The sequence below is a fragment of the Xenopus laevis genome, chromosome 4S (assembly GCF_017654675.1).
Source record: "Xenopus laevis strain J_2021 chromosome 4S, Xenopus_laevis_v10.1, whole genome shotgun sequence".
NCBI classification, from domain to species: Eukaryota; Metazoa; Chordata; class Amphibia; order Anura; family Pipidae; genus Xenopus; species Xenopus laevis.
Genome location: NC_054378.1, coordinates 132,604,231 through 132,629,830, shown reverse-complemented (window position 1 = coordinate 132,629,830; position 25,600 = coordinate 132,604,231). Strand labels below are relative to the sequence as shown.

General features: G+C 45.7%; 1 protein-coding gene across 1 annotated transcript; it reads right to left on the bottom strand.

Moving 5' to 3' along the window:
• Positions 1-434: 434 nt before the first annotated feature.
• On the bottom strand, positions 435-15,186 carry LOC108704424 (5'-nucleotidase domain-containing protein 2). Its single transcript, XM_018240969.2, has 14 exons — positions 14,302-15,186; positions 11,805-11,989; positions 11,628-11,702; positions 10,103-10,158; positions 9,353-9,446; positions 8,260-8,388; positions 6,225-6,285; positions 5,954-6,056; positions 5,141-5,242; positions 2,500-2,581; positions 1,868-1,954; positions 1,651-1,791; positions 1,192-1,256; positions 435-953 (listed from the first exon to the last, which is right to left on the bottom strand). Exons 1-14 carry the CDS (start codon positions 14,576-14,578, stop codon positions 692-694), a joined length of 1,719 nt encoding a protein of 572 aa, XP_018096458.1. The 5' UTR covers positions 14,579-15,186; the 3' UTR covers positions 435-691.
• Positions 15,187-25,600: the final 10,414 nt, after the last annotated feature.

The following is a 25,600-nucleotide window of genomic DNA, read 5'->3' as shown; positions in this document are numbered from 1 at the left end:
TGATCATTTTTAGCCCATAGAGAAAATGGCAGCACCTATTATTCATTATTGTCTACAAGATTAAGGGGATTTTGTCTGTTTCTGCATTTCTCCTTTAATACATCAAATATTGCAAGTTATTTGCTCTAAACCAGGGTTGTTCTGCTGGAGATCTGTAGGCCTAATGTGGCCCTTAGAGAGAGACTGTGGCCCCAGCATGACCAGAACTCTTTGTGTGACATCATTGTCTTATAATAATTAGATATTGCAGGTAATTGTCACAAAGCACAGGAAATCTTAGCCCAAAGCACTTAAACCCAAATATTCTCTGAAATGATGTCTATTGCCCATGGTTGTCCCTGACCAATTGCAGAGCTGCTCAATTTCTCCTTGGGAGACACTCCCTGCCCGTGGCATTAACGCTAGGGATGTATTGAGACAACACAACTGACCCATCACAAATCCCATAACTTCTATTTAAGTGCAGAGACTGAGAAACTTCTCTCTCTTTAAGCACCTTATAAATAGGACGACATGAGGAGATCCAGTTTCATTATCACTGGGGCTGGATCTTTACTGGTGGCCGGGACTGACCCAGTCAGAGGGGAAGCAGAACCAATGTGATCAGTCAATGAGGAACAGTCAATGATAAGAGGTAAGTGGCTGCCGCTGTCCTGCCAATGAAGCTCACTGAGATTAGAATGGACTTTTCTCATCGGATTTGTGCCATTTTCTCCAAGAAGGGGGTCTTCATGCACCCTGTGCAAAGCTGGTCCATCCAGAGGGGGGCTTCATGCTGCAAGGGGGTCCGGCGGGGGTAGAAGGTGAAGTTGATATTGTAGTTCAGCAGAGAACTGATAGAGGACATGTAAATATCAGAAAACCGGACCAGGCGCCGGGAGAAGTAGGTGGGATTGTGATACGTCCGGAAAATGCTGCCAAACTGGGGGTTGAACAGGTTCTTGGTGAGGGCCCTGAGATCAGAAAGAGATAATGTTGTAAATAACTGATCCCCCCCCTTACATTTCATTAACAACTGACGAGTAACAGTAACATTGGAACAATATGGAAATCAAATCTACAAGAAGCCCATCTGGACCAGTAAGATCAATCATCTGTATATTGTGCTACTAAGTCACTAATGGGGAGGGAGAAGCTACAGGTTATGGCTAATGATTGATAGGTAGAATTCTTTCCCATAATCCCAAGCACCTGAGCTCTTGACGCTCCTCCAGCCATTCCAGAAGGATCTGCTTAGACTCGGCATCTTGGTGCATCTGCAGAGGAGGCAAAGGATGAAGATTTGCTCATTGGCTCCAGGTGACAAGGTAAGTGCTGTACGTTCTACAATGGCTTTGCTGGTTATTATTATTATTATTTATTAAGTCCTGTGAATGTGGCCCCCTTTCATTGTCTACTATGTTTGGTGTTGCAAACATGAGTGCCGGCATCTCTGGACTATTATATATGCATACAGATCATATCTTGAGTCCCACTTTTTGAGGGTCTGTGTCCCCCTGAGATCACCTGACCAGAAATACTGCGGCTCTTACTGTAACCAGAACAAGTGTGGGAGGAAAAGATGGAACTTTGTCCATTGGCACATTAACTAGACTCTATGTGATGGCAGGAGGGCGCCATTGTCATTGGATGATGGGATGTGGTTCTTACCTGCATTCTCTCCAGGAGCCCAGTAAGTGCCTGCTGCCAGGTGAGTGAGTGCATGTACTGCTCACTGTTTATTATCCGAATCTCAGCTTCTAGCTCTGGCACAATGGCCCCCGTCCTCCAGCCATGTCTCACCATCAGGTCCTAGTGGGAACGTTGCACATGGGTTTAGGGTGAAATACAGAACCTTCCCTCGCTGCCCCTTGGGCTCAGTACTTACAGCAAGGTCACTGTACAGATGGTCCCCAAAATACAGCACTTTGGATCCTCTCCAGCCGGTCAGCTGAAGAAACTCAAAGAGGTTTCCCTAGAGAATCATGAGAAGAATCAATACACTTTGGCAGTGAGGAAGATATGTAGGTCCCCACCCAACTCTGCTCCTCACAATTCCCTAATTTCCTATCGTCATATTACTACTACCTAACTATATCGCCCCTACTCTTGTAACCCCACTGGCAATGCCAATTTCCCACTTTCTTGGCAATGTGCTTTGGGGTATCTAACTGCCACCTTGTTCTGCCATGCCTGGGCCCAATGTGTTCTGTGGATATTTCCCCCTTATATTTTATATAATCCTCAAATAACAATTATTTCCAGTCACATGTACATCCTGGGGTACAAATCCCTCCTAATGCAGCCAAAGAATCCCCCTTTTATTGTTAGACCCCTATGAATCCAAATTCTCGTACTATCCCTTGTAACTGCCATCATCCGGTCCTGGCCCCAAGCAGAATAAGGGACACATGGTTAACTTGAGGTACCAAACTAGTTGGGTCTACCAGGTTAATTGGTTCCCATGTAAAACTACAGGGGCTGAGACCTCCATCTGCCAAATGAGTTTCCCACCGTTACCTGTTTGTATATTTTGCCTTTTTCCAGGCAGTTAATCTTGTCCCACTGCAGTGCCCCCTTCTCATCAAGTCTCCGGAAGGGCCTGGAAACAGAACAATAAAGTCCTGATTGTCTAATGCACTTCCTAGATACCCCGGCACAACCCTGGTACTACTCACTGGGGCAGATACACCGGCACAACCCTGGTACTACTCACAGGGGCAGATACACTGGCACAACCCTGGTACTACTCACAGAGGCAGATACACTGGCACAACCCTGGTACTACTCACAGGGGCAGATACACCGGCACAACCCTGGTACTACTCACAGGGGCAGATACACCGGCACAACCCTGGTACTACTCACAGGGGCAGATACACTGGCACAACCCTTGTACTACTCCCTGGGGCAGATACACCGGCACAACCCTGGTACTACTCACAGGGGCAGATACACTGGCACAACCCTGGTACTACTCACAGGGGCAGATACACTGGCACAACCCTGGTACTACTCACAGGGGCAGATACACTGGCACAACCCTGGTACTACTCCCAGGGGCAGATACCCCGGCACAACCCTTGTACTACTCCCTGGGGCAGATACACCGGCACAACCCTTGTACTACTCACTGGGGCAGATACACTGGCACAACCCTGGTACTACTCACAGGGGTAGATACACCGGCACAACCCTTGTACTACTCACAGGGGCAGATACACTGGCACAACCCTGGTACTACTCACAGAGGCAGATACACTGGCACAACCCTGGTACTACTCCCTGGGGCAGATACACCGGCACAACCCTGGTACTACTCACAGGGGCAGATACACTGGCACAACCCTTGTACTACTCCCTGGGGCAGATACACCGGCACAACCCTGGTACTACTCACAGGGGCAGATACACTGGCACAACCCTGGTACTACTCCCAGGGGCAGATACCCCGGCACAACCCTTGTACTACTCCCTGGGGCAGATACACCGGCACAACCCTTGTACTACTCACTGGGGCAGATACACTGGCACAACCCTGGTACTACTCACAGGGGTAGATACACCGGCACAACCCTTGTACTACTCACAGGGGCAGATACACTGGCACAACCCTGGTACTACTCACAGAGGCAGATACACTGGCACAACCCTGGTACTACTCCCTGGGGCAGATACACCGGCACAAACCCTGGTATACTCACAAGGGCAGATACACTGGCACAACCCTGGTACTACTCACAGGGGCAGATACACCGGCACAACCCTGGTACTACTCACAGGGGCAGATACACCGGCACAACCCTGGTACTACTCACAGGGGCAGATACACTGGCACAACCCTGGCACTACTCACAGGGGCAGATACACTGGCACAACCCTGGTACTACTCACAGAGGCAGATACACTGGCACAACCCTGGTACTTACTCACAGGGGCAGATACACCGCACAACCCTGTGTACTACTCACAGGGGCAGATACACGGCACAACCCTGGTACTATCACAGGGCAGATACACTGGCACAACCCTGGCACTACTCACAGGGGCAGATACACTGGCACAACCCTGGTACTACTCACAGGGGCAGATACACTGGCACAACCCTGGTACTACTCCCTGGGGCAGATACACCGGCACAACCCTTGTACTACTCACAGGGGCAGATACACCGGCACAACCCTTGTACTACTCACAGGGGCAGATACACTGGCACAACCCTGGTACTACTCACAGGGGCAGATACACTGCACAACCCTTTACTACTCCCTGGGGCAGATACACCGGCACAACCCTGGTACTACTCACAGGGGCAGATACACTGGCACAACCCTTGTACTACTCCCTGGGGCAGATACCCCGGCACAACCCTGGTACTACTCACAGGGGCAAGATACACTGGCACAACCTGGTACTACTCACAGGGGCAGATACACTGGCACAACCCTGGTACTACTCACAGGGGCAGATACACTGGCACAACCCTGGTACTACTCCCAGGGGCAGATACCCCGGCACAACCCTTGTACTACTCCCTGGGGCAGATACACCGGCACAACCCTTGTACTACTCACTGGGGCAGATACACTGGCACAACCCTGGTACTACTCACAGGGGTAGATACACCGGCACAACCCTTGTACTACTCACAGGGGCAGATACACTGGCACAACCCTGGTACTACTCACAGAGGCAGATACACTGGCACAACCCTGGTACTACTCCCTGGGGCAGATACACCGGCACAACCCTGGTACTACTCACAGGGGCAGATACACTGGCACAACCCTGGTACTACTCACAGGGGCAGATACACTGGCACAACCCTGGTACTACTCCCAGGGGCAGATACCCCGGCACAACCCTTGTACTACTCCCTGGGGCAGATACACCGGCACAACCCTTGTACTACTCACTGGGGCAGATACACTGGCACAACCCTGGTACTACTCACAGGGGTAGATACACCGGCACAACCCTTGTACTACTCACAGGGGCAGATACACTGGCACAACCCTGGTACTACTCACAGAGGCAGATACACTGGCACAACCCTGGTACTACTGGCAAAAGGAAGGGAGGCCTGTCCCCGGGAGATGGGGACAGGTGGGAACTTTATCCCAGATATCCAATGGGAATGTTACGGGAGGAGGGAACGTACTTGCGCCAGTCGGTGAAGAAAGCAGGTTTGTCGGCCTTTACAATGATCACATCAAAAAGATCGCGCCAGTCCTTGCCCACCATGTGCTTCATCCCTTTATCTCTGTAAGAAACAACATAATCCTTAATCCATCTCCATGTCACCTGCCCACACCCTTCATACTCAAAAAGAGGGTTTGTGAGGGGGGCACATCAGAAATGGGGGTCATCCAAGCCAGAAATCTCCTCTCCATGTCACAAGGTTTGGGGCAGATACCGGCTCATTTGGGAACATTGGGATTCACATTTTTACAATGATTTTTTTTTGGAGCTAAAACCAAATTAAATTTATAGTTTCGACATAATTGAATGTTCAATATTTATTATCAACCTAAAAAATCTCTGCCGATAAACAGGCCTCTCTGTGTTAATTTAAAAAAAAAAACTTGGGCCCCAGGATAAACTGGTGCTGGTGACTAGGGGCTAACAGGACCCCCATTTAGTAGATACTGTGTGGCCCCATGTAGGAGCCCAGTGCCCCATGAAGAGTCACTTACACAACATATCAATACCTTCCAAATAACAACAACATTCCTGATTGGGCAGCAGTTGTTTTTCTTACTGAAGAAACAGCTAATTCCTATAGTAAACAATCCAAATTATAAATACCCCCCCCCCCAGTGTTGCCCAAATCCCAGGCACCTTGTACCCTCATTGGTGTTGCCAGAATCCCCCCACCCCAGTGCCAACAACCAAAACCTTCTACTGCCCCCCTTGCCCTCTTTTTCATAATGGGTCAATAGGAGCCCAATCTGGCAGCAGAGCTGACACTCACACAAAGCTGAAAGGGCTGTTGGTTATGAGGAAAAGTTTCTTTTTGTGATTCAGGAGTCTGTTCAACACGGCAGAAACCTCATCCCCACGGAGAATCCGATGTTCTGCAGAGAGAAGATATTGTATGTTGGGGGTTAGTGATAATAACTTTGTGGGGGCTCTGGGATAATGTTACATGGGGGAAACCTGGGAGGAGTCTGATACACAAACAAAAGTCCCACAGTGTCTAGATAATAATATTATTAGGGGACACTAAAGGATCAATCCCATACCCATGTCCTTCTCGATCCAAGTGTACACCAGCCCTTTAACATGAACATCTTTTATTGAATCCTATAGGAACAGAAGGAAATAAGCCAAATTAGCATGCGCAGAAATACACTTCCTGGTTGGGAATGTCAGTTCCTGGATTGGGAAGAGGAGAGGTGGATGATGGGAATGTCAGTTCCTGGAATGGGAAGAGGAGAAGTGGATGTTGGGAATGTCAGTTCCAGGAGTGGGAAGAGGAGAGGTGAATGTTGGGAATGTCAGTTCCAGGAGTGGGAAGAGGAGAGGTGGATGTTGGGAATGTCAGTTCCTGGAGTCGGAAGAGGAGAGGTGAATGTTGGGAATGTCAGTTCCAGGAGTGGGAAGAGGAGAGGTGAATGTTGGGAATGTCAGTTCCAGGAGTGGGAAGAGGAGAAGTGGATGTTGGAAATGTCAGTTCCAGGAGTGGGAAGAGGAGAGGTGGATGTTGGGAATGTCAGTTCCTGGATTGGGAAGAGGAGAGATGAATGTTGGGAATGTCAGTTCCTGGAGTCGGAAGAGGAGAGGTGAATGTTGGGAATGTCAGTTCCAGGAGTGGGAAGAGGAGAGGTGGATGTTGGGAATGTCAGTTCCTGGATTGGGAAGAGGAGAGATGAATGTTGGGAATGTCAGTTCCTGGAGTCGGAAGAGGAGAGGTGAATGTTGGGAATGTCAGTTCCAGGAGTGGGAAGAGGAGAGGTGAATGTTGGGAATGTCAGTTCCTGGAGTCGGAAGAGGAGAGGTGAATGTTGGGAATGTCAGTTCCAGGAGTGGGAAGAGGAGAGGTGAATGTTGGGAATGTCAGTTCCAGGAGTGGGAAGAGGAGAAGTGGATGTTGGGAATGTCAGTTCCTGGATTGGGAAGAGGAGAGGTGAATGTTGGGAATGTCAGTTCCTGGAGTCGGAAGAGGAGAGGTGAATGTTGGCAATGTCAGTTCCAGGAGTGGGAAGAGGAGAAGTGGATGTTGGGAATGTCAGTTCCAGGAGTGGGAAGAGGAGAGGTGAATGTTGGGAATGTCAGTTCCTGGAGTCGGAAGAGGAGAGGTGAATGTTGGGAATGTCAGTTCCAGGAGTGGGAAGAGGAGAAGTGGATGTTGGGAATGTCAGTTCCAGGAGTGGGAAGAGGAGAGGTGGATGTTGGGAATGTCAGTTCCTGGAGTCGGAAGAGGAGAGGTGAATGTTGGCAATGTCAGTTCCAGGAGTGGGAAGAGGAGAAGTGGATGTTGGGAATGTCAGTTCCAGGAGTGGGAAGAGGAGAGGTGAATGTTGGGAATGTCAGTTCCTGGAGTCGGAAGAGGAGAGGTGAATGTTGGGAATGTCAGTTCCAGGAGTGGGAAGAGGAGAAGTGGATGTTGGGAATGTCAGTTCCTGGATTGGGAAGAGGAGAGATGAATGTTGGGAATGTCAGTTCCTGGAGTCAGAAGAGGAGAGGTGAATGTTGGGAATGTCAGTTCCAGGAGTGGGAAGAGGAGAAGTGGATGTTGGGAATGTCAGTTCCTGGATTGGGAAGAGGAGAGATGAATGTTGGGAATGTCAGTTCCTGGAGTCAGAAGAGGAGAGGTGAATGTTGGGAATGTCAGTTCCAGGAGTGGGAAAGAATAGAGGTTCATGTGGGTTATGGCAGTGACTGGAGTGGGAAGAGTAGGGGCTTTTTTTGGGATTGGTCAGGAGGAATAAATGCAGGAATAGACAGATTTCCATAAGAGACATGGGGGCTTATTAATTATGCCCCACTCAGTGTGCAAAGTGCAAAAAATGCCACAATTGGTAATTGTTTTGTACTTTGTGGGGCCTTGTGCCAACAGTCTCAGGGTATCATGAGTTTTATTTCAGAACTACAGATTGTGCTTTTTATGGAGGCTGCTGGGGTTGGGTTAATGCTCAATTCAAGGAAATCAGTTTTTGGGGGGAAGATTGTGGTCTTCCCCTCCCACCCTCTATGGCCGTTGTCTCTTCCATCGCTCCTCTTATTATTATATAAATAAGGAATTAGGGAGTGGGTGGGAGGCAAGTGATGACCTACCGTTATGTCCTTAAAGAGATGGACCGGATCAAAGTCAATGTTATTGCTGATGAAGAAATCAGTGACGGACAAGATGAGATTCATCTCCGGGAGGGAAAACACATCCATGAATTGTTTCATCGAGGGGCCCTGCCGGAAATATCAGCAGAGGAATGATCAGGATTGAAGGGCAGTGTCAGCCATTAGGTTTTAGGTAAGAGACCGGACAAATTCCAGTCCCCGGGGAGTTCTGGACAAACTGTCAGTCTGGTTGTGTAAAGCCCCAAGAACCTTTTTACTGGTCACATAACTGGCCCTTGTATGAAGCCAAAGCAGCAGCTGAACAATATCTGGTCACTAATTTAATCAAATTGGGTCAGTCTGGTTTGTCCCACCCCCAGGCGTCCAAATTGGACAAAAAAACCTTTATCCGAATTTCATGCCTGACTCTTATAAGATAATTATAATTATGTGCCAATCAGCATTGGGGAAGCTCAGGCACAGTAGCCTCCATCATTTTGCCCCAGGCTCCCTGTTACCCCCCTCATGGGCTCAGACTCTTCCAAACATTTCTGTGCTGCGCATGAGCTGAAGGGCAAAACACTGGGGGCTTCTCTAGAAGAAAATACCCCAGGCCGGGTGCTGCTGACCCAGGGTCACATGCAGGAGAGTCTCTGGGGGCTTAACTCTGCCTTCTCCTTTATTCCTATTGGTTATCATTATATTCATGGGGTGCAAATGAGTGAGGAAGAGACGGGGGGAGCTGAGTTGTCCCCTGTGTGAGTGGAAGTGTCCAGAGGTGACAGTTTGTACTTGGCTAATTCATTTTATTTAAATAAGCCAAGTATTTTTATTTGCATAGAGGGAGGTTGCTGTTCTTTTAATGGGATGAAGCTGGGCAAGTCCTTGATGGTGAAGGAGCTGGGGGTCCTTGTGGGTGATAGACCCTCGGCTGTACAACTAATGACAGTCAGTAGTGGAAGGGACAGAAGGGGATTCTCTCATGGGAGGAGACGTTCATTCTTCCCCATTCATTTGTGTCTGTAGCTCAGGGACCAATGAAATCACATAAACAACCAGCACAGTAAATAAATACATAAAGGTTGGCTGTTACCTTCCCATAGAAATCACTCATCTGGAAGAGGGGAATGTGTTGGGTCCCCCCATACAAATCTCTCAGTTCATCATCAGGAACCGGCTTTAAGCCCCTAGAAAGAAACCGTAAATGAAACAAAAATCAGAGGAATCATCACCAAACATGAGGGCAGCGACAGTTGGGATTGTGATAGGGACCTTAGATTGTAAACTCACTGGGGCAGGGGCTGATGGGAATGTGATAGGGACCTTAGATTGTAAGCTCACTGGGGCAGGGACTGATGGGCATGTGATAGGGCCCTTAGATTGTAAACTCACTGGGGCAGGGGCTGATGGAAATATGATAGGGGTCTTAGATTGTAAGCTCCCTGGGGCAGGAGCAGTTGAGAATGTGATAGGGACTTTAGACTGTAAGCTCACAGGGGCAGGGGCAGTTGATAATGTTATATGGACATTAGATTGTAAGCTCATTGGGGCTAGGGAATGTGTCAGTGCTATATAAGCAGATAATAATAATGGGTCTGGGGGCAGCTGCTCCAGCTGATTATAGTGAGTCCGGCTGGGCATTTGTCCCTTTGCCCATTTAGGAAATCAGAAGCAACAGGAGCATTTGGCTCATCTCTAAGTGGCCAGTTGGTTGTGCCTCTATAATGTCCCTCGTTGCCATAGAGAATCTCCTTTAGTTGCAGAACGTGCCACTTGGGCTGGTAGCACTGGCACATTGGGCTCATCTGGGAAACCAGTGGTGGATGCCGAAGGGGCTCATTACCTGTAGGCCGTGCCCAACTGAACGTAATGGAAAGCATCGATCTTCATCAGGAGGCTCTGCCCAAGAGACAGGACAATTAGCCGCCCCTCCTGCCTCCAGGAATCTACTGGATTCAACCAATTAAATGACAGACAGAAACATGGGGAGAGACCCAGTTGGTTCTGAAATATTCCCAGTAACATGCAGAGCCCACAATCACTTATGGAAAAAGCCCATTTCTGCAGAACCGCATCAGAACCACATCAGAACCATTGTTATTTCAGCATTCCACCTCCTGTATAATGGGGTGCAGTCTGGACCACCATCCCCCCAATATGGAAAACAAACATGGGCCAATGAGAATCAGTTATTCCCTGACAAACAGAGTTTCTAGAGGAGTTGGACCCTAGCAACCAGGCTGCCATAGAAATGCTGGACTGGAGCAACAAAACCACAAAAGTGAGATTAAATCCAATTGCAATGGATGAACTTCCCAATCTCACGGGTTAATTCTCCTGCTCCAGAACGTGGCTCCCAAAAGGTTCTGCAGATGTTTCTGTTTTATTGGAATGAATGAGAGGATTTCCCTCCAAGCCTGAATCAGCTGAGGCAGAATTGGGGTACACATCAGGGTCAGGCCTCATTCACAATAAAGGGGGTGTCACCTGGTGTCCCCACTAATCCTGCCAGTCTCATGGTTTCTCCTTGGTTCCATGGGGCCCGGGGGTGGAATTTGCCTAATTATGTCTCATAGGCCTGTGCTGCTAAATGATTGGATGAGACCTTCTCTCCCTCTGACTAGTGGGGGGCACAGTTCTCACTACTCCTTAGGGGGAATTCCCCTTCCAAACAGTTCAGTTGTTTTCAGACACTTCCCCGGAAATAAAGTCCTTTTTCAATCGTTTTCCGTTTTGTACTGTTTTTCCAGAATTGAAGTGTAAAGTTGAGTGTGAGTGTGAGTGACAGCTGAGTGATCCAGGGGCAGGTTCCAATTGGCTGATCCATTAGTTGATCCATTTCTCAGTAGGATCTATGGGGAATATAAGTGTAACTATTGTATCAAGTCTAACAGTTGCCTTTAATGTCACTCAGGGATTCTGCTCAGCAGGGACAGACACATGGATCAACTCATGGATCAGTTACAGGGTCGCCGACCCCCCTCCCACAGCTGCTTCACAAACACATGGATCAACTCATGGATCAGTTACAGGGTCGCCGACCCCCTCCCACAGCTGCCTCACAAACACATGGATCAACTCATGGATCAGTTACAGGGTCACCGACCCCCTCCCACAGCTGCTTCACAAACAGGGGAAACATGAAACTTTACACTTCAATATTAGAAAAACAAATAGAAAAATGAAAGTAATTGGGAAAAGTCTTTATTTCTGGAGAGGTTAAACTGAACTGAAGAGTCGGAAGGAAAACAATCCGTTTAAGGTTCCAGTTCTGGTCAGATTCTTATTCTTTCCCTTTTGTTATTTCTCTTTTGGGATGTTTTGTCCCCCCCAGACACGGGGGCTGGTAATGCCAATGGGAAACGCACCTTGTGGATGTCGTAGTGGAGCCCCCTGATGGCAAATCCCGGGATATATTCGTATCTTCTGATCCCCTCGGGATACTGGGAATAAAAACACAAAATCTGGATGAGCTGAATGATCCCCATAGACTGGAGAAGGAACTCTCAGCCCCCCAGTACAGAGAGGGCACTTTGGGGGGTGACCTTGTACTGCTGGATGAGGATGTCCCTGGCGGTGCTGAAGATCATGGGGTGCAGCCCATCCGAGTATTGGGCCAACGTGTAGTCATAGTCAAAACCGTAGATTTCAATCTCTGCCAGGCTGATTTCATTGTTAGCGCAGATCATATTGGGGTTCAGCAAGTTGCACACCCCCGGGGGAAGCAGATCTGCAACACAATCAGGCTTTAAGTTTAACTGAGCCCCCCACATTCCACACCACACCCCAAATCCTCATCAGTAAGAAACGTTATATATAGGATGGCCCAGTGAGAAGAAATGCAACACTCTAACCCTGGGTTCAATTCCAGCCTGGGCAATATCTGTTCTCTTCTGCGGGGGTTACCTCTGGGTGGCACAGTTTCACCCACAACACAAATATATACAGGCAGATTCACTGGCCCCAGTGTGTGAATGTGATACGGACCTTAGATTGTAAGCTCACTGGGACAGGGACTCATGGGAATGTGATAGGGACATTAGATTGTAAACTCACTGGGACAGGGACTGATGGGAATGTGATATCGACCTTAGATTGTAAGCTCACTGGGACAGGGACTGATGGAAATGTGATAGGGACCTTAGATTGTAAGCTCACTGGGGCAGGGACTCATGGGAATGTGATAGGGACATTAGATTGTAAACTCACTGGGACAGGGACTGATGGGAATGTGATATCGACCTTAGATTGTAAGCTCACTGGGACAGGGACTGATGGAAATGTGATAGGGAACCTTAGATTGTAAAGCTCCACTGGGACAGGGACTCGATTGGGACCTTAGATTGTAAGCTCACTGGGACAGGGACTGATGGAAATGTGATAGGGACCTTAGATTGTAAGCTCACTGGGACAGGGACTGATGGAGATGTGATAGGGACCTTAGATTGTAAGCTCACTGGGGCAGGGACTGATGTGAATGTGATAGGGACCTTAGATTGTAAGTTCACTGGGGCAGGGACTGATGGAGATGTGATAGGGACCTTAGATTGTAAGCTCAGTGGGACAGTGACTGATGGGAATGTGATAGGGACCTTAGATTGTAAGCTCACTGGGTCAGGGACTGATGGAAATGTGATAGGCATCTTAGATTGTAAGCTCACTGGGACAGGGAATGATGGAGATGTGATAGGGTCCTTAGATTGTAAGCTCACTGGGGCAGGGACTGATGGGAATGTGATTGGGACCTTAGAGTGTAAGCTCACTGGGGCAGGGACTGATGGGAATGTAATAGGGACCTTAGATTGTAAGCTCACTGGGGCAGGGACTGATGGGAATGTGATAGGGACCTTAGATTGTAAACTCACTGGGGCAGGGACTGATGGGAATGTGATAGGGACCTTAGATTGTAAGCTCACTGGGACAGGGACTGATGGAGATGTGATAGGGACCTTAGATTGTAAGCTCACTGGGGCAGGGACTGATGGGAATGTGATAGGGACCTTAGATTGTAAGCTCACTGGGACAGGGACTGATGGAGATGTGATAGGGACCTTAGATTGTAAGCTCACTGGGGCAGGGACTGATGGGAATGTTATAGGAACCTTAGATTGTAAGCTCACTGGAGCAGGGACTGATGGGAATGTGATAGGGACCTTAGATTGTAAGCTCACTGGGACAGGGACTGATGGGAATGTGATAGGGACCTTAGATTGTAAGCTCACTGGGGCAGGGACTGATGTGAATGTGATAGGGACCTTAGATTGTAAACTCACTGGAGCAGGGACTTATGGCAATGTGATAGGGACCTTAGATTGTAAGCTCACTGGGGCAGGGACTGATGGGAATGTGATAGGGACCTTAGATTGTAAGCTCACTGGGGCAGGGACTGATGGGAATGTGATAGGGACCTTAGATTGTAAGCTCACTGGGGCAGGTGTATGAATGAAGAAGCAAATGAGCTGTAATTGCCCTGGACTGGGTGTCAGGGAGCTCATGTGGCACCTGTTGTACAGAATGATATTTATTAATATTTATTTATAGACATTTCCTCGGGGACAACATGTATGAAATGTGCCGGGGATGTTTGTAACCGCAATTCAAACCCACTGGATAAATTGGGCCGATTGCACAAGCACCAGGCACACGGGGGGCACATGGGGGCACATGGGGGGCACCGCATGCTCTTGTGTCACTGGGATTTGCCCCATTTCATTTCCACAACACACAGAACATTTAGAAGGTGCAAAGTAACTGGGGGGGGCAGGTATGAGAATTAGTTAGCGGCTTGTGCCAAGAATTTGGGGATTTTGTCAGGTCACATTGCCCCCGGGTTGGTTGGTTGGCGCCTCAGTTTCCCACAGATTGGGGTGGGGCCTGTGATTGGGACATTGCAGGAATTGCCTGAATAATGTGGCCTGGCCCAGAACCATCTCATCATCTCTTTTATTAAACTCTCATAAAATAATGTGACATCTCGCTAAGTCTCATGTCTCTGTATAAAACACTCGCAGTCACTTTGCCTTATTAGGTCTATGGACTCACCGTGGATCAACTTCTTCATTTCATGGTACCGGCTCCATAGTTGGGTTTTGGTATCAACTGTTTCATGAGGAGCCTGCCCTTCAGTCCCAGTCTGACTCGGTCTGGTACCAGAATCCTGGCTGTGGGTCACCAGCTGGGCCCTCGGTAGCAGGTGCCTTGGTGCCCTTTGGCACAGAGCAGACAGGAGACCTCTTTCCTTGGTGCCTTTAGTAGAACTCAAGTAACACCCAACGGCAGAGGCAGAACGTGGGCTCATTCTCAGACAACAAGAAGCCATTGCATCATTAATGGAAGTGTCTTGGGTGAGAAACACTGTATCTTGCAGGATCCACCTAAACTGTGCCCCGGAGCTTCTGCTATGCACCCCAACTTCTGCACCCCCTGGGTTTCCCCCGTGTTACTCTGATATGGGCACCAGCAGATGTTGATTGTCCTTTAGGTCAATGTTCTGTGTAGCTGGTGTCCTGGTGATGCCTTCACTGCATGTTCTGGACTCAGGAACCCTCAATCCTACACTCCACGGGGTCCCACTTGGTTCTCCACAAGCTGGAGATGCCCCTCTAAGTGTTCTGGAATCAGTTCTGTCTGTTCTTCAGGGTCTGAGTGCAACGGAGATTGTGCTGGAGTGATCCTATAGAAGAGACCCCTTCCCATTAGGCTGCTGTGCCCCCTGCGGAATCTTGGCAATGTCACTTACAGCCCAGAATAGACTGGGGCTAACAATAGCCTGGGACTAGCACTGTGCCAACATGCTAGCCGACTGTGCCCAGACTTTATGGACAGGCACCTATATAGTGGCCACTATATAGTGGCCATCAGATCCAGTTCCTTGTAGCCCAGTGGCAGACTGGGCACCTGATTAACTGTGCCTGTGTGAGTGTCAGCTCTGTGCCCAGTATGAGCAGATGGCAGAACGTCTGTCCCCACGTCACGGGGAGAGATTTGGAACAGCTCCGGTTCCCTCTGGGTTTATTTATAACCTGATCTTAGAGCAACTGCCAAAACCAACTCAATATATACACTGGCCCCCAAAAATAACCTGTATCCCCCTTTTTTGTTTTATACCTCTGGGTTTCTACTGCACCCCTGGATCTTGCACCAGTTTGGTAAGCTTCACCTATGTATTAGTACTGTACCCCTTGTCTGTACTGTACCCCGAGTCTGTACTGTACCCTGAGTCTGTACTGTACCCTGTATCTGTACTGTACTGAGTCTGTACTGTACCCCAAGTCTGTTCTGTACCCTGTATCTGTACTGTACCCCAAGTCTGTACTGTACCCCAAATCTGTTCTGTACCCTGTATCTGTACTGTACCCCAAGTCTGTACTGTACCCCAAGTCTGTTCTGTACCCTGTATCTGTACTGTACCCTGTATCTGTACTGTGCCCCAAATCTGTTCTGTACCCTGTATCTGTACTGTACCCTGAGTCTGTACTGCACCGCAAGTCTGTACTGTACCCTGAGTCTGTACTGTACCCCAAGTCTGTTCTGTACCCTGTATCTGTACTGTACCCCAAGTCTGTACTGTACCCCAAATCTGTTCTGTACCCCAAGTCTGTACTGTACCCCAAGTCTGTACTGTACCCTGTATCTGTACTGTACCCTGAGTCTGTACTGCACCGCAAGTCTGTACTGTACCCTGAGTCTGTACTGTACCCTGAGTCTGTACTGTACCCCAAGTCTGTTCTGTACCCTGTATCTGTACTGTACCCCAAGTCTGTACTGTACCCCAAATCTGTTCTGTACCCTGTATCTGTACTGTACCCCAAGTCTGTACTGTACCCTGTATCTGTACTGTACCCTGAGTCTGTACTGTACCCCATGTCTGTACTGTAGGTGACACATTATCTGTGCACGGCTGATGAGCAGGTTGAGCAGTACTGGGTCATGTGGGAGATGTTGAGTCTGTTGATGATGGGGTGTTGGCCTTGGACTTGTCATTGGACTCAATATTCCTGAAACAATGGCAGCGGCTGTAGTATGGAACCCCTAGAACTACTAGTGGGGCTCTAAAGGCTCCCCAGCAGCGCATGTCATGTGACAATGTCCCTTTCATCTGATAGGCTGCTGGAAGTGGTGTGTATCAGTCATGGCCCGTAGGGACTCTGTACAACAAGTAGTCACAAAACACCCCTTTAAAGGGAAAGTTCTCCCTTCTGTTAACCTTTTTTTGTAACTTATAGTTTTTTTTTAGTAACGAGTTTTCTGAGACATGACTTAATAAAGAAAAGTAACAGTAAAGAGGGAGGAAGAAAAACGAAAGAAATAGAAAGGCATCAGCAGTAATTGTATATAAACCAATCGTAGATCCACTTCTTCCAATAATGGGGGAGGATTTTAATGTTCTCCTGGTTTCCACATGAGGATAAAGTTGTTACCTATTTGTTGTTAGAGTTGGTTCTTTTTCCTTATGTTGTTTCATATCCCATTAATTCCCCGAGCTGAACCTTTAACTTTAGATACTTTTCCCAGTTATTTTGGATATAGGGTTGATTCGACGGTCTGTTACTATTTACTCTCTTTATTATGTCATGGAGAGTAGGAAGATTACATCGTGAATTTATTGCTATACGAGTAACTCCGAGTATTTAATTCATCAATTCTTCTGTATGTTTGTGAAAGTAGAATATTTGCCAGTAGTCTACTAAAGAGTGTGACACCCCTGCCCATAGTGGGTCAGTCCCACAGTGTATGTAGTAATTGCCCTGGGAGACACAATTGGTGCAGCGTGTGGGGGATGGTTTCTGGTGTTTGGTACCAGGACATAAGTGCGTTTGTAGGAATGAGTTGGGTTTGTTCCGTATTGGGTTGGACCAGCAGTTTGTAGATAATTGAGGCCTTTTCGTGGGAGAAGTTGTTGTTATTCCCTTGACATACGGTGTTACAAAAAGTCGCAGTCGGAGGAATTCGAAAAATGAGGAGATTTTTCTGCAAATCTGGTTTGAGTTTGTGGATCTAGTAGGTCTTGGTGTATAGATTAGAGCTCTTCCATCTGTTCTACAAAGAGTGTTTTGGTACCAGGTGTAAAGTTGATATTTTTGAGGTAAATCACATTTTGGATATCAAGTTGTATTTGTACTTTAATGAGTTTCATATGAGTCAAGTCAGTTGTGTTTGTGGCAGAAGTGTAGGGGGTAATAGTTTTTTCCTCTGGTGACCAGAAGAGAGAGTTAATATTATGTGTGTGCGTATTATGTGTTATCAGGGCAGCCATCGGGGGGGGGACAGGGGGAGAGTTGTAGGGGCCCCAAGGGTAAGGGGGGGCCAGGCCACGCCACACTTACTTGATTAGTCCCCCATCTTTCTGAAAGCTGCTGACTTTGGGAAGGCATGGATGTTTAAGGGGCCCTGGCCACCAATTTTGTTTTCTCATGTGGGGTCCTAGCCACCAATATTTTTTAATGGGGGGGGGGCCCTAGCCACAAATGTTTTTTTTATGGTGGGCCCTGACCACCAATATCTTTCTATTTTTTATTAACATGTGGGAACCCTAGCCACCAATATTTTTTTTGTTTGTTGTGTGCTGGGGGGCGGACCTGTAGGTGGGGCTTAAAAGTGGGCGCAGCCCAGCGGGCCCAGGAAATTTTGTCGTATGGGGCCCTGTGATTTCTGATGGCGGTCCTGGGTGTTATAGCGTTTTCAGTAAGTCCCCATGTAGTGTTTGGTATCCAATGAGAGAAGGCCAGTAATTGTCTCACATGTGTGGCCTCGTAGTATAGGCATTCCCAATTGGGGTAATTAATACTAATTGAGGGATCCTATGTCTGTGATTGTTCCAGATGGATCTATGGATTAGGCCTTGGATTTCTTTAATCACCTTTGATGGTAATTCTACTGGCAAAGTTTCATACAAATAGGAAATTCTGGAAGAACTCTCATCTTTATTGCCTTCATCCTCCCAAACCATGAGATAGAGCAGGGGTGTCCAAACTGCGGCCCGGGGGCCAGATGCGGCCCGGGATGCATATGAATGCGGCCCAGCTTGGTTCCCGAGGAAACGTCATGTCACAAAGGATATAGGAGATGGGGGGGGACTCTGCCCATTGCCCAGTTAGTAATAATAATATAATAATAAGTCTATTTAATATTCAGGTGTCCCATATTCCAGTGTATAGCTCCATCTGGTTATCCAACTGGCATTGTAGTTCTTTTCTGTGTATTTCCTTTACTTTTACAAATCAAATGGGTTTGTTGTGTGGCCCCAGACAAATTTTTCTTTTTCCAATGTGGCCCTGCGAGCCAAAAGTTTGGACACCCCTGAGATAGAGTATATCGACCATTGAGATAGGACTCTTTTTGTAAACTATATTGAAGGTTTAAAATTATAGTCATACAACTGAAATGGATTCCTTGTTAATTGAATGGGCAAATATGATAGTGATTGAAGTTTAAGGGTGGCCAGGATTCTTTCTGTAATGTAAAAGTCAAAAAAGTTATCCCCAAAATTTTACGGAATCCCTTTCTAAGGAATAATATTGGGCCAAGAGGGAAAAAGGAATTGAAGGAAATGGAGGGGAGGTAATTGTAAAAAAAGACCAACAATGAAAGAGGTTAGATTGAAAAATCAATATTAGGAAAACAATTAACACCAGGAAGGCTTTCCACCATTTAGGACTTTCCAATCGCCAAGGGGGGGCCATTATTTTATGAAAAACGTAAACAAAACATTAAAAAAATCGCGCGCGAGAAGTCGGTATCTTAGGTTTAGATTTTAATAGGGGAGCCAAATTTTCATTTTGAAATTTGTTTTAAAAAACCAATTGTTTAAATAATTTAAAGCTTGTTGATTGATAAAACTCCCACTTAATTGGATGGCCAATTATAATTTTCATATGGGAAAAATAGGATGCAAAAAAAATTTATAAGTTTCTAAAAAAAAAATTTAACCACTTCGGAAAAATTCCCATTCCAAAAAGGCCAGTTTAACAAATAGGGCTTGTTACAGGATATTATTGTTTATATGAGAAAGTTGGTAGCTTTAAAATGGATGGAAGGCCAGGAGGGCAAAACATTGTGGCATTTAAAGTGTAAAGACGTTGTAAGGCAACCAAGGGGCACGCTAAACAACGGGGAAAACAGAAGTAAGGGGGCTGGACGTTCTTTGCTATTGGGCAAACGGAATTGTCTCAAAGGAGGGAACAGCGTGCGAAACATGTGCAATCAGCCATTGAAGGCCCTTGGATGAAAGTCGGGGTCTCCGAGGGGAAAACGCGTGTCAGGTGAATCGTAGAGAAGAAGCAAAACAGACGTTCCATTTTCCCCAAAACCAACCAACTCACAAGAAAAACACGGCGGTTTAGAGAGGCAAAACGCTGGTTCGGGCCGAAATTTCCACTTTGCGAGGGGCGGGAAACATTGGGGACTTGGCGTCTAGTAGTGCTTTTTGAAACCCCTTGCATTTTGTTGAGGGTGTATTTTAAAAAAAAATTTTTTTACCCACTTTAATAAAGGTTTATTACTTATTTATTCTGGCCTATTTTAAGCTACCAACGGGGAAGGGAATTTGCTGGGTGAAGGAATCGGACAACAATTGTGGATGGCTAATTAATCTATAAAAACACTTTATTGGAAGTTTAACCCAACGTTATTATGCCAATTTAAAACCTATTATGAGCTAATCTGGTTTCAAACCAGGTTTGTGTAAAATTGGGAATGACCCACCCAGTGGGTTTTAACGAAGTGTAGTAAAAATCACATTGGGCGCCAAAAGAGAGGGCACTTAAATTGCATAGAGGGTTTTTAAGGTTAATAACATTCTTTTAAGTGAGTCCTGGGTTATTCTCTTATTGTGGGGCTTTTCTAAAGGTTCTAACAACTGGAGGAGCATATGAAAAGAAGGGGGAAGGAAAAGAGGGCCCATCCCTTTGTCAGTCTATTGATATATCAGGAAAATTTCTGCGGTTGTTTTTTAACCTTGGTCTTTTTTAAAGATAGTATTTAAGGGGAGTTTTAACAAAGGACTGTGTTATTGGGCTGTGGAAAAAAGGTTTCCACAATTAAGATGCAGGTTTTTAAAGAAAAAGCCCCAAACATGTTAGTTAGGGCCATTGTCTAGGCGGGATCAAAAAGGCTTATTCCACCATCTTAAAACTAAGGGAGCAGAGGAGAGGTAATTTTTTGTCGTGTTTAATTTAAAACTCTAGGAGATAAATTGTACCATTTCTGTATTATCTCCTTTGCCCTGGTTGGATTTTTTCATTAAAAAACCCCCACCCTGGTCATTTGATTGGATCCAAATCTTGGGGGATAGGGCGGCTAAGGCCGAATTTGGCTAGAATTTTTAGGAGGGACAAGGTTTTTAGGTTTCTGTATTAAGGAAAGTGCTCTATGGGTCTTTGTGGTTATGGGGCCATTTGTTCCTCTGGTCTTTTTACCCCTGCTTGGTATAAGTTAAAAAGAGTTAAGATTAGAGTTTGGGTTATGGGGAGTTCCTTATTTAAAAAAATATTTCGTTAAAAATCAAAGGCTTTGTAAAGAATTCCGCGACGGAAGAGAAGATATGTGCAATTTAATAATTTTTATTTTTAATATTGATTTATTGTGGAGACCAATCTGGTCCTGCGGTGCCTTGCCAAATGTTGGACTATTTTATTTTTAAAAAAAACCAAAGGTCAAGTTCCTCAGTGGGAAAGATTGTCCGTAATTTAGATGTTGTAAAATTTTCAGCCTCTGTGGAATTTGGAAAAGCTTTAAAATTGTTAGGGAACTTAGTTTGGATTGAGTGTTGGGTTAAATTGGTGAGTTTTCAAGTCATATAGTTTCTGGATAACCTATGTGTGGTAAAATGGCCGTTGCTATTTTGGTTCTGGGAGTCATTGTTTGAATTTCCCCAAAGGGGAGGTTTGGCCAATTGAGGAAAGATTGTTGGGCCCTGTTGCTTTAGAAGCCAAAATGTTGGGGTGTTATTTACCTTTCTTTTATTTAAATTATGACTGGTTGGGTCCAAAGAGGGACCGTTCTGGTCTTTTATATGTGTTAAATCGGCCAAACACTCTTGCGAACGTTTAATATTTTGTGTAACGCAGAGAGTTTATTTGGAAGGATTTGGAACGTTTTCAACTCTTCAGGTCTGTAGTCTGTTATTTGTAAGATTGTCTTTTTTTTTCAGGATGGGGGCTGTTTTAAATGATATTGAATGGGCCTTCCTTAAATTGGGAGGCTTCAGTTTCTTTTCCCGAGTTCTTCTTGAGGGCTGGGGAAAAATTGATATGCTTCATTTTATCTGGAAAAATTAGTCTTGAAGGTTGGAATTTCAGTCTGGTTTTAATATTCCAGGAAATTATGAAGATGGTTTCATTGTTTTTCATTTCTTCAAATGAAGTTGCTCTGAGGTTCACGTGGTCTTAATCAGGATTATAGACCAATTAAAAAAAAATCTGTTTTGGGGGGAGCTGTTTAAAGTTCCTGGCGTTGTAGAGATTACAAAAAACAATCTACTGGGTTTTATTGTTGGGCAAAAGCTGGAGTAGAAGAAGTAATTTGCCTGTTGTGGTTGTTTAAATCCACCAAGCATTCTAAATAAGGAATAGTTAATTGCCTTAAATTGTTGGAGAACTTTAGAATGGCTGATTGGTTTTGGAGAGTGTGAAAACGGTTTATCCCATGGCCCCTGGAGGAGAATTTAACAGTTAAAAGTCTATTATCTTTATACTCCCATTTAATCTCCTTCGTTTCTGTTAAACCAGATGAGGCTGGCCTTCAAAGAAAAATGGGAATTTGGTGGGGCTATTGGGAGAGGTAAATATTCAAATTAGTAGAATAGGAAAATTAGAAGATTAAATTTACCCCCCACTACATTAAGGAGTTTGGTTTCCATTTTGGATCCAAGATAAGGATTGCTTGATTACTTAGGGGACAATCCTATTTGTTACTAATTTATCCATTACTCCGGCTTTTTTGGGGGACTGGGAAGCAAAATAAATGCTGTATAAATTTCCCCAGTGGAAGGCCTGAAAAGGGGCGATGTCTTGCTTGGAAAATGTTTCTTGAAAATCCTTACAGTGGCCCTCCCAAAGGCTGCCTTTGTGTTATCAGTTTTTTGAGGGTTTGTAATTTGTTAATTCAGTCCAAATTTACATTTAATCGAAAAAAAAAAAATCTAAAATCATTTAATCGGCAACTTGTAGACCATTAGGAAAACTTTTAGGTTGGTATAGTGAGGGTCCCCTAAGTTTGAGCGGAATCTCCAATCCCCACCGAGTATGGTTCAGTTATTATAGTTTGTATTCAACCCATTTACATTTTCCATTTATTTTCAAGAGGTATTGGCAACATTAAAATTTTCTTTTGAATTAACTGCAGGCAATTGCAGATATTTTTAACAAGAATTACATAATCGTTAGGAGAAAACAAGGAAAAAAAAAAGAAGAGAATATAAGTGAAAGAGTTGAAGTTTAAAAGAAATACAAGTTTCCAAAACCAGTAAAAAAAAAATATAGTGAACAACAAAAAATTAAATAAAAAAAAATTTAGTTTTCACCCCAAAAAAAACAACCAGGGGCCCACCCCTGGGTCTTGGGGGGCCTTTTGTGCTTCACCAGTTTAGTCTGACCCTTTGGCCCCTCGGGAGGAAAGCTTTCAGCTTACTTTGGGGTTTGTCCAACCAGGACTTTAAAGGAGGAGGTTACCAAGGCGAAGGTTCTGGAGGGGAGACAGAGGGACCAAGCGACCTTGTTCAAGTAAGGGAGTCTTTGGCAGGAAGGTCGTAGTAACCCAAGCGTGGGAGGGAATTAGGGAGAGTAGTTTAGATTTTTTTTTTCCAGTCGAGGGCAGGGGCAGAGGGGAATTAAAAAACGTTTTAAGTTTCAGGGCCAAAACCCCAAGGGTCCCAAACCTGGGGTAGATTTCATCAGGAAAAGGGGATTTTAGCAAGAAAGAGGTAGTCGGTTATTCAGGCAAGGGGTCAGGGATCCAAGGGAAGTTTGCCGAAACTAGATAAAAAAAAGGCCAGGGCAGGGGTCCAACCCAAACAGAAAATTCAAAAAACAGGTTCCAGAACAGAAAAAATTTAGCTTAAAGCTCAAAGCAACAGGAAAACAAAAATTCCTATCACAAGCAATGGGGGGAAAAAAAAATTAGCTGATCCCCTTAAAATACCTTATTTAAAAATTGCGGCCAAAGCGCCGGTGGCGGTTCATCACAAAAACCAGCGGCCCACTCCACCGGTCTATTGAAACCCACGAAAGGATGCGGGCGCGCGTCCTAAGAGGCGCAAAATGGCAGCCGCAAGAGGAGGGGCGGCATGCAGTGGCCGTCCCCGCCGGCACACCTAGACCACCCAAAGTAAGTTCCCCACAATAGTACAAAAAAGGGGATATAAAAAACATAAGACAAAACAATTAGTAAAAAATATAACAAACAGAACGAATATATTGTGTGGTTGTTTTAAGGGGCCTGGGGGGCTCCCAGGCAGCGACGTGGTGAGTGAGTGGTGGGGCCCTATCCCAATCCAACCTTTGTTGTTAAATTCAGGAGTTTCAGGGGGGCAGTATAGTAGAGGATTAAGGCTTTTTAATTTTTTATAGTTTGGAATTGTCTATGGGCTTGTTTGTTTCAACTTACTCGGGTACCTTCCCCCCCGATCTTTTGAGGGTTTCGTCTAACATTCAGAGATGTGCGGGCCAAGCCCCGATATGTGCAGGTGTTTGGGTTTGGTCAAAACCATTGGCTTTTTCCCCTATTTTGCCAGCCTAGGCAGGTTTATAAGCCCACGGCAAACCTGCCTCGGCCCCCACCCCCTTTTGTTGAACGGTTTTATCAAAAAGGGAAACCGAATTGGGGCCGGGTGAGGGAGGGAGATATTGGGTGGCCAAAAGTTTTTTTTAAAAACCGGACGGGCCCACCATTTCCACTTAGGGTCACGTCTATTTCGCTGAAACCCTTCCACATAGATTTCCTTAAATGTGCGGCTTTCCTCTTTAAAGGTGATTTTCTCTTTTTTATTATTTGGTTAATTCACGATTGTTTATTGATCAAATGTCGTTCTTGCTTGTAAAGTTCCAGCTTTTCTTCTGAGTTCTCTCTCCCTTGTGGTCTGTTTTAACTTCCTTCTTTTTGCTCCGTTCCACTGTTTTAAAATTTATTCATTCTAATATTGCCCACTTGTTGGATGTGATTCTTTGGGAAGTATTTTATTTTTCAGGGATCAGAAGCAAGCAAGTGCAAGGGAAAGGGGACAGACCACAGTGGGACAAGGCTTTACCCACAAGAAAACTATAAACCCCCAGTAGAATGGAGGAATGAAATGGATATGGGAAGTTGTAATCAGGATCAGGAAAGGGCAGCAAGTCGGGGCAAGAGGAAAGGGGAACAGGAACACAAATTGGACAGTACAACCAGAACTATTTTTTTAAAACCCCAGTTTTGGAGTAATGAGGAAATTGAATGGATATTTTGGGGGGAAAGGTTTGTATTTCAACGGGGAAGTGCAACAAAGGGGCAAGCAAGGCAGGAGAAAAAAGGAGAAAAGGGACAGACCAAATGAACAATTTACCCACCAGGAACTAGAAAAAACCCAAGTGGAGAAAATTGAGGAATGGAATGGAAATTGGAAAAGTAGTATTTCAGGAGGTCAGAAAAGGCAAAAGGCAAGTGCAGAGAGGGAGGAAAGGACAGGACACAATGACAGTTGAACACAAGAAACTATTTAAAAAACCCCATGAGGATAGGAATTGAATGGATATCTTGGGTGGGAAAAGTGTATTCAGGATTTTTCAGAAGCAGCAAGTTGGCAGAAAGGAAAAGGGACAGGGACACAATGGGACCAGTCTACACAGAACACTATAAAAAAAAACCCAGATGAAGGAAATTTGAGGGATATGGGAATTGATAATTGGGGGAAATTATATCCAGGAGTCAGAGCAGCAGTCAGAGCAAGATAAAGGACAGACACAATGACCAGTACACAGAAACTATAAACCAGTGAGAATGAGCCGAATGAATCGGATATTGGAAAGATCTGTATCAGGAGTCAGAAAGCAAGCAGTGCAGAAAAAGACAGACACAATGACAGTTACACAGAACTATTAACCCAGTTGAAGAATTGAAATGAAATGATATTGGGAAAGTTCGTAATTCAGGAGTCAGAGGCAGAGTGCAGAGAAAGGGACGACACAATTGGCACAGTTTAAACAAGAACTATAAACCCAGTGAGAAATGAGGAATGAAATGGAATATTGGAAGTTGTATCAGAGTCAGAACAGCAGATCAGAGAAAGGACAGACACTAATGACAGGTACACGAACTATAAACCCAAGTGGATGAGGAATGAATGGGATATTGGAAGTTGTATCAGAGTCAG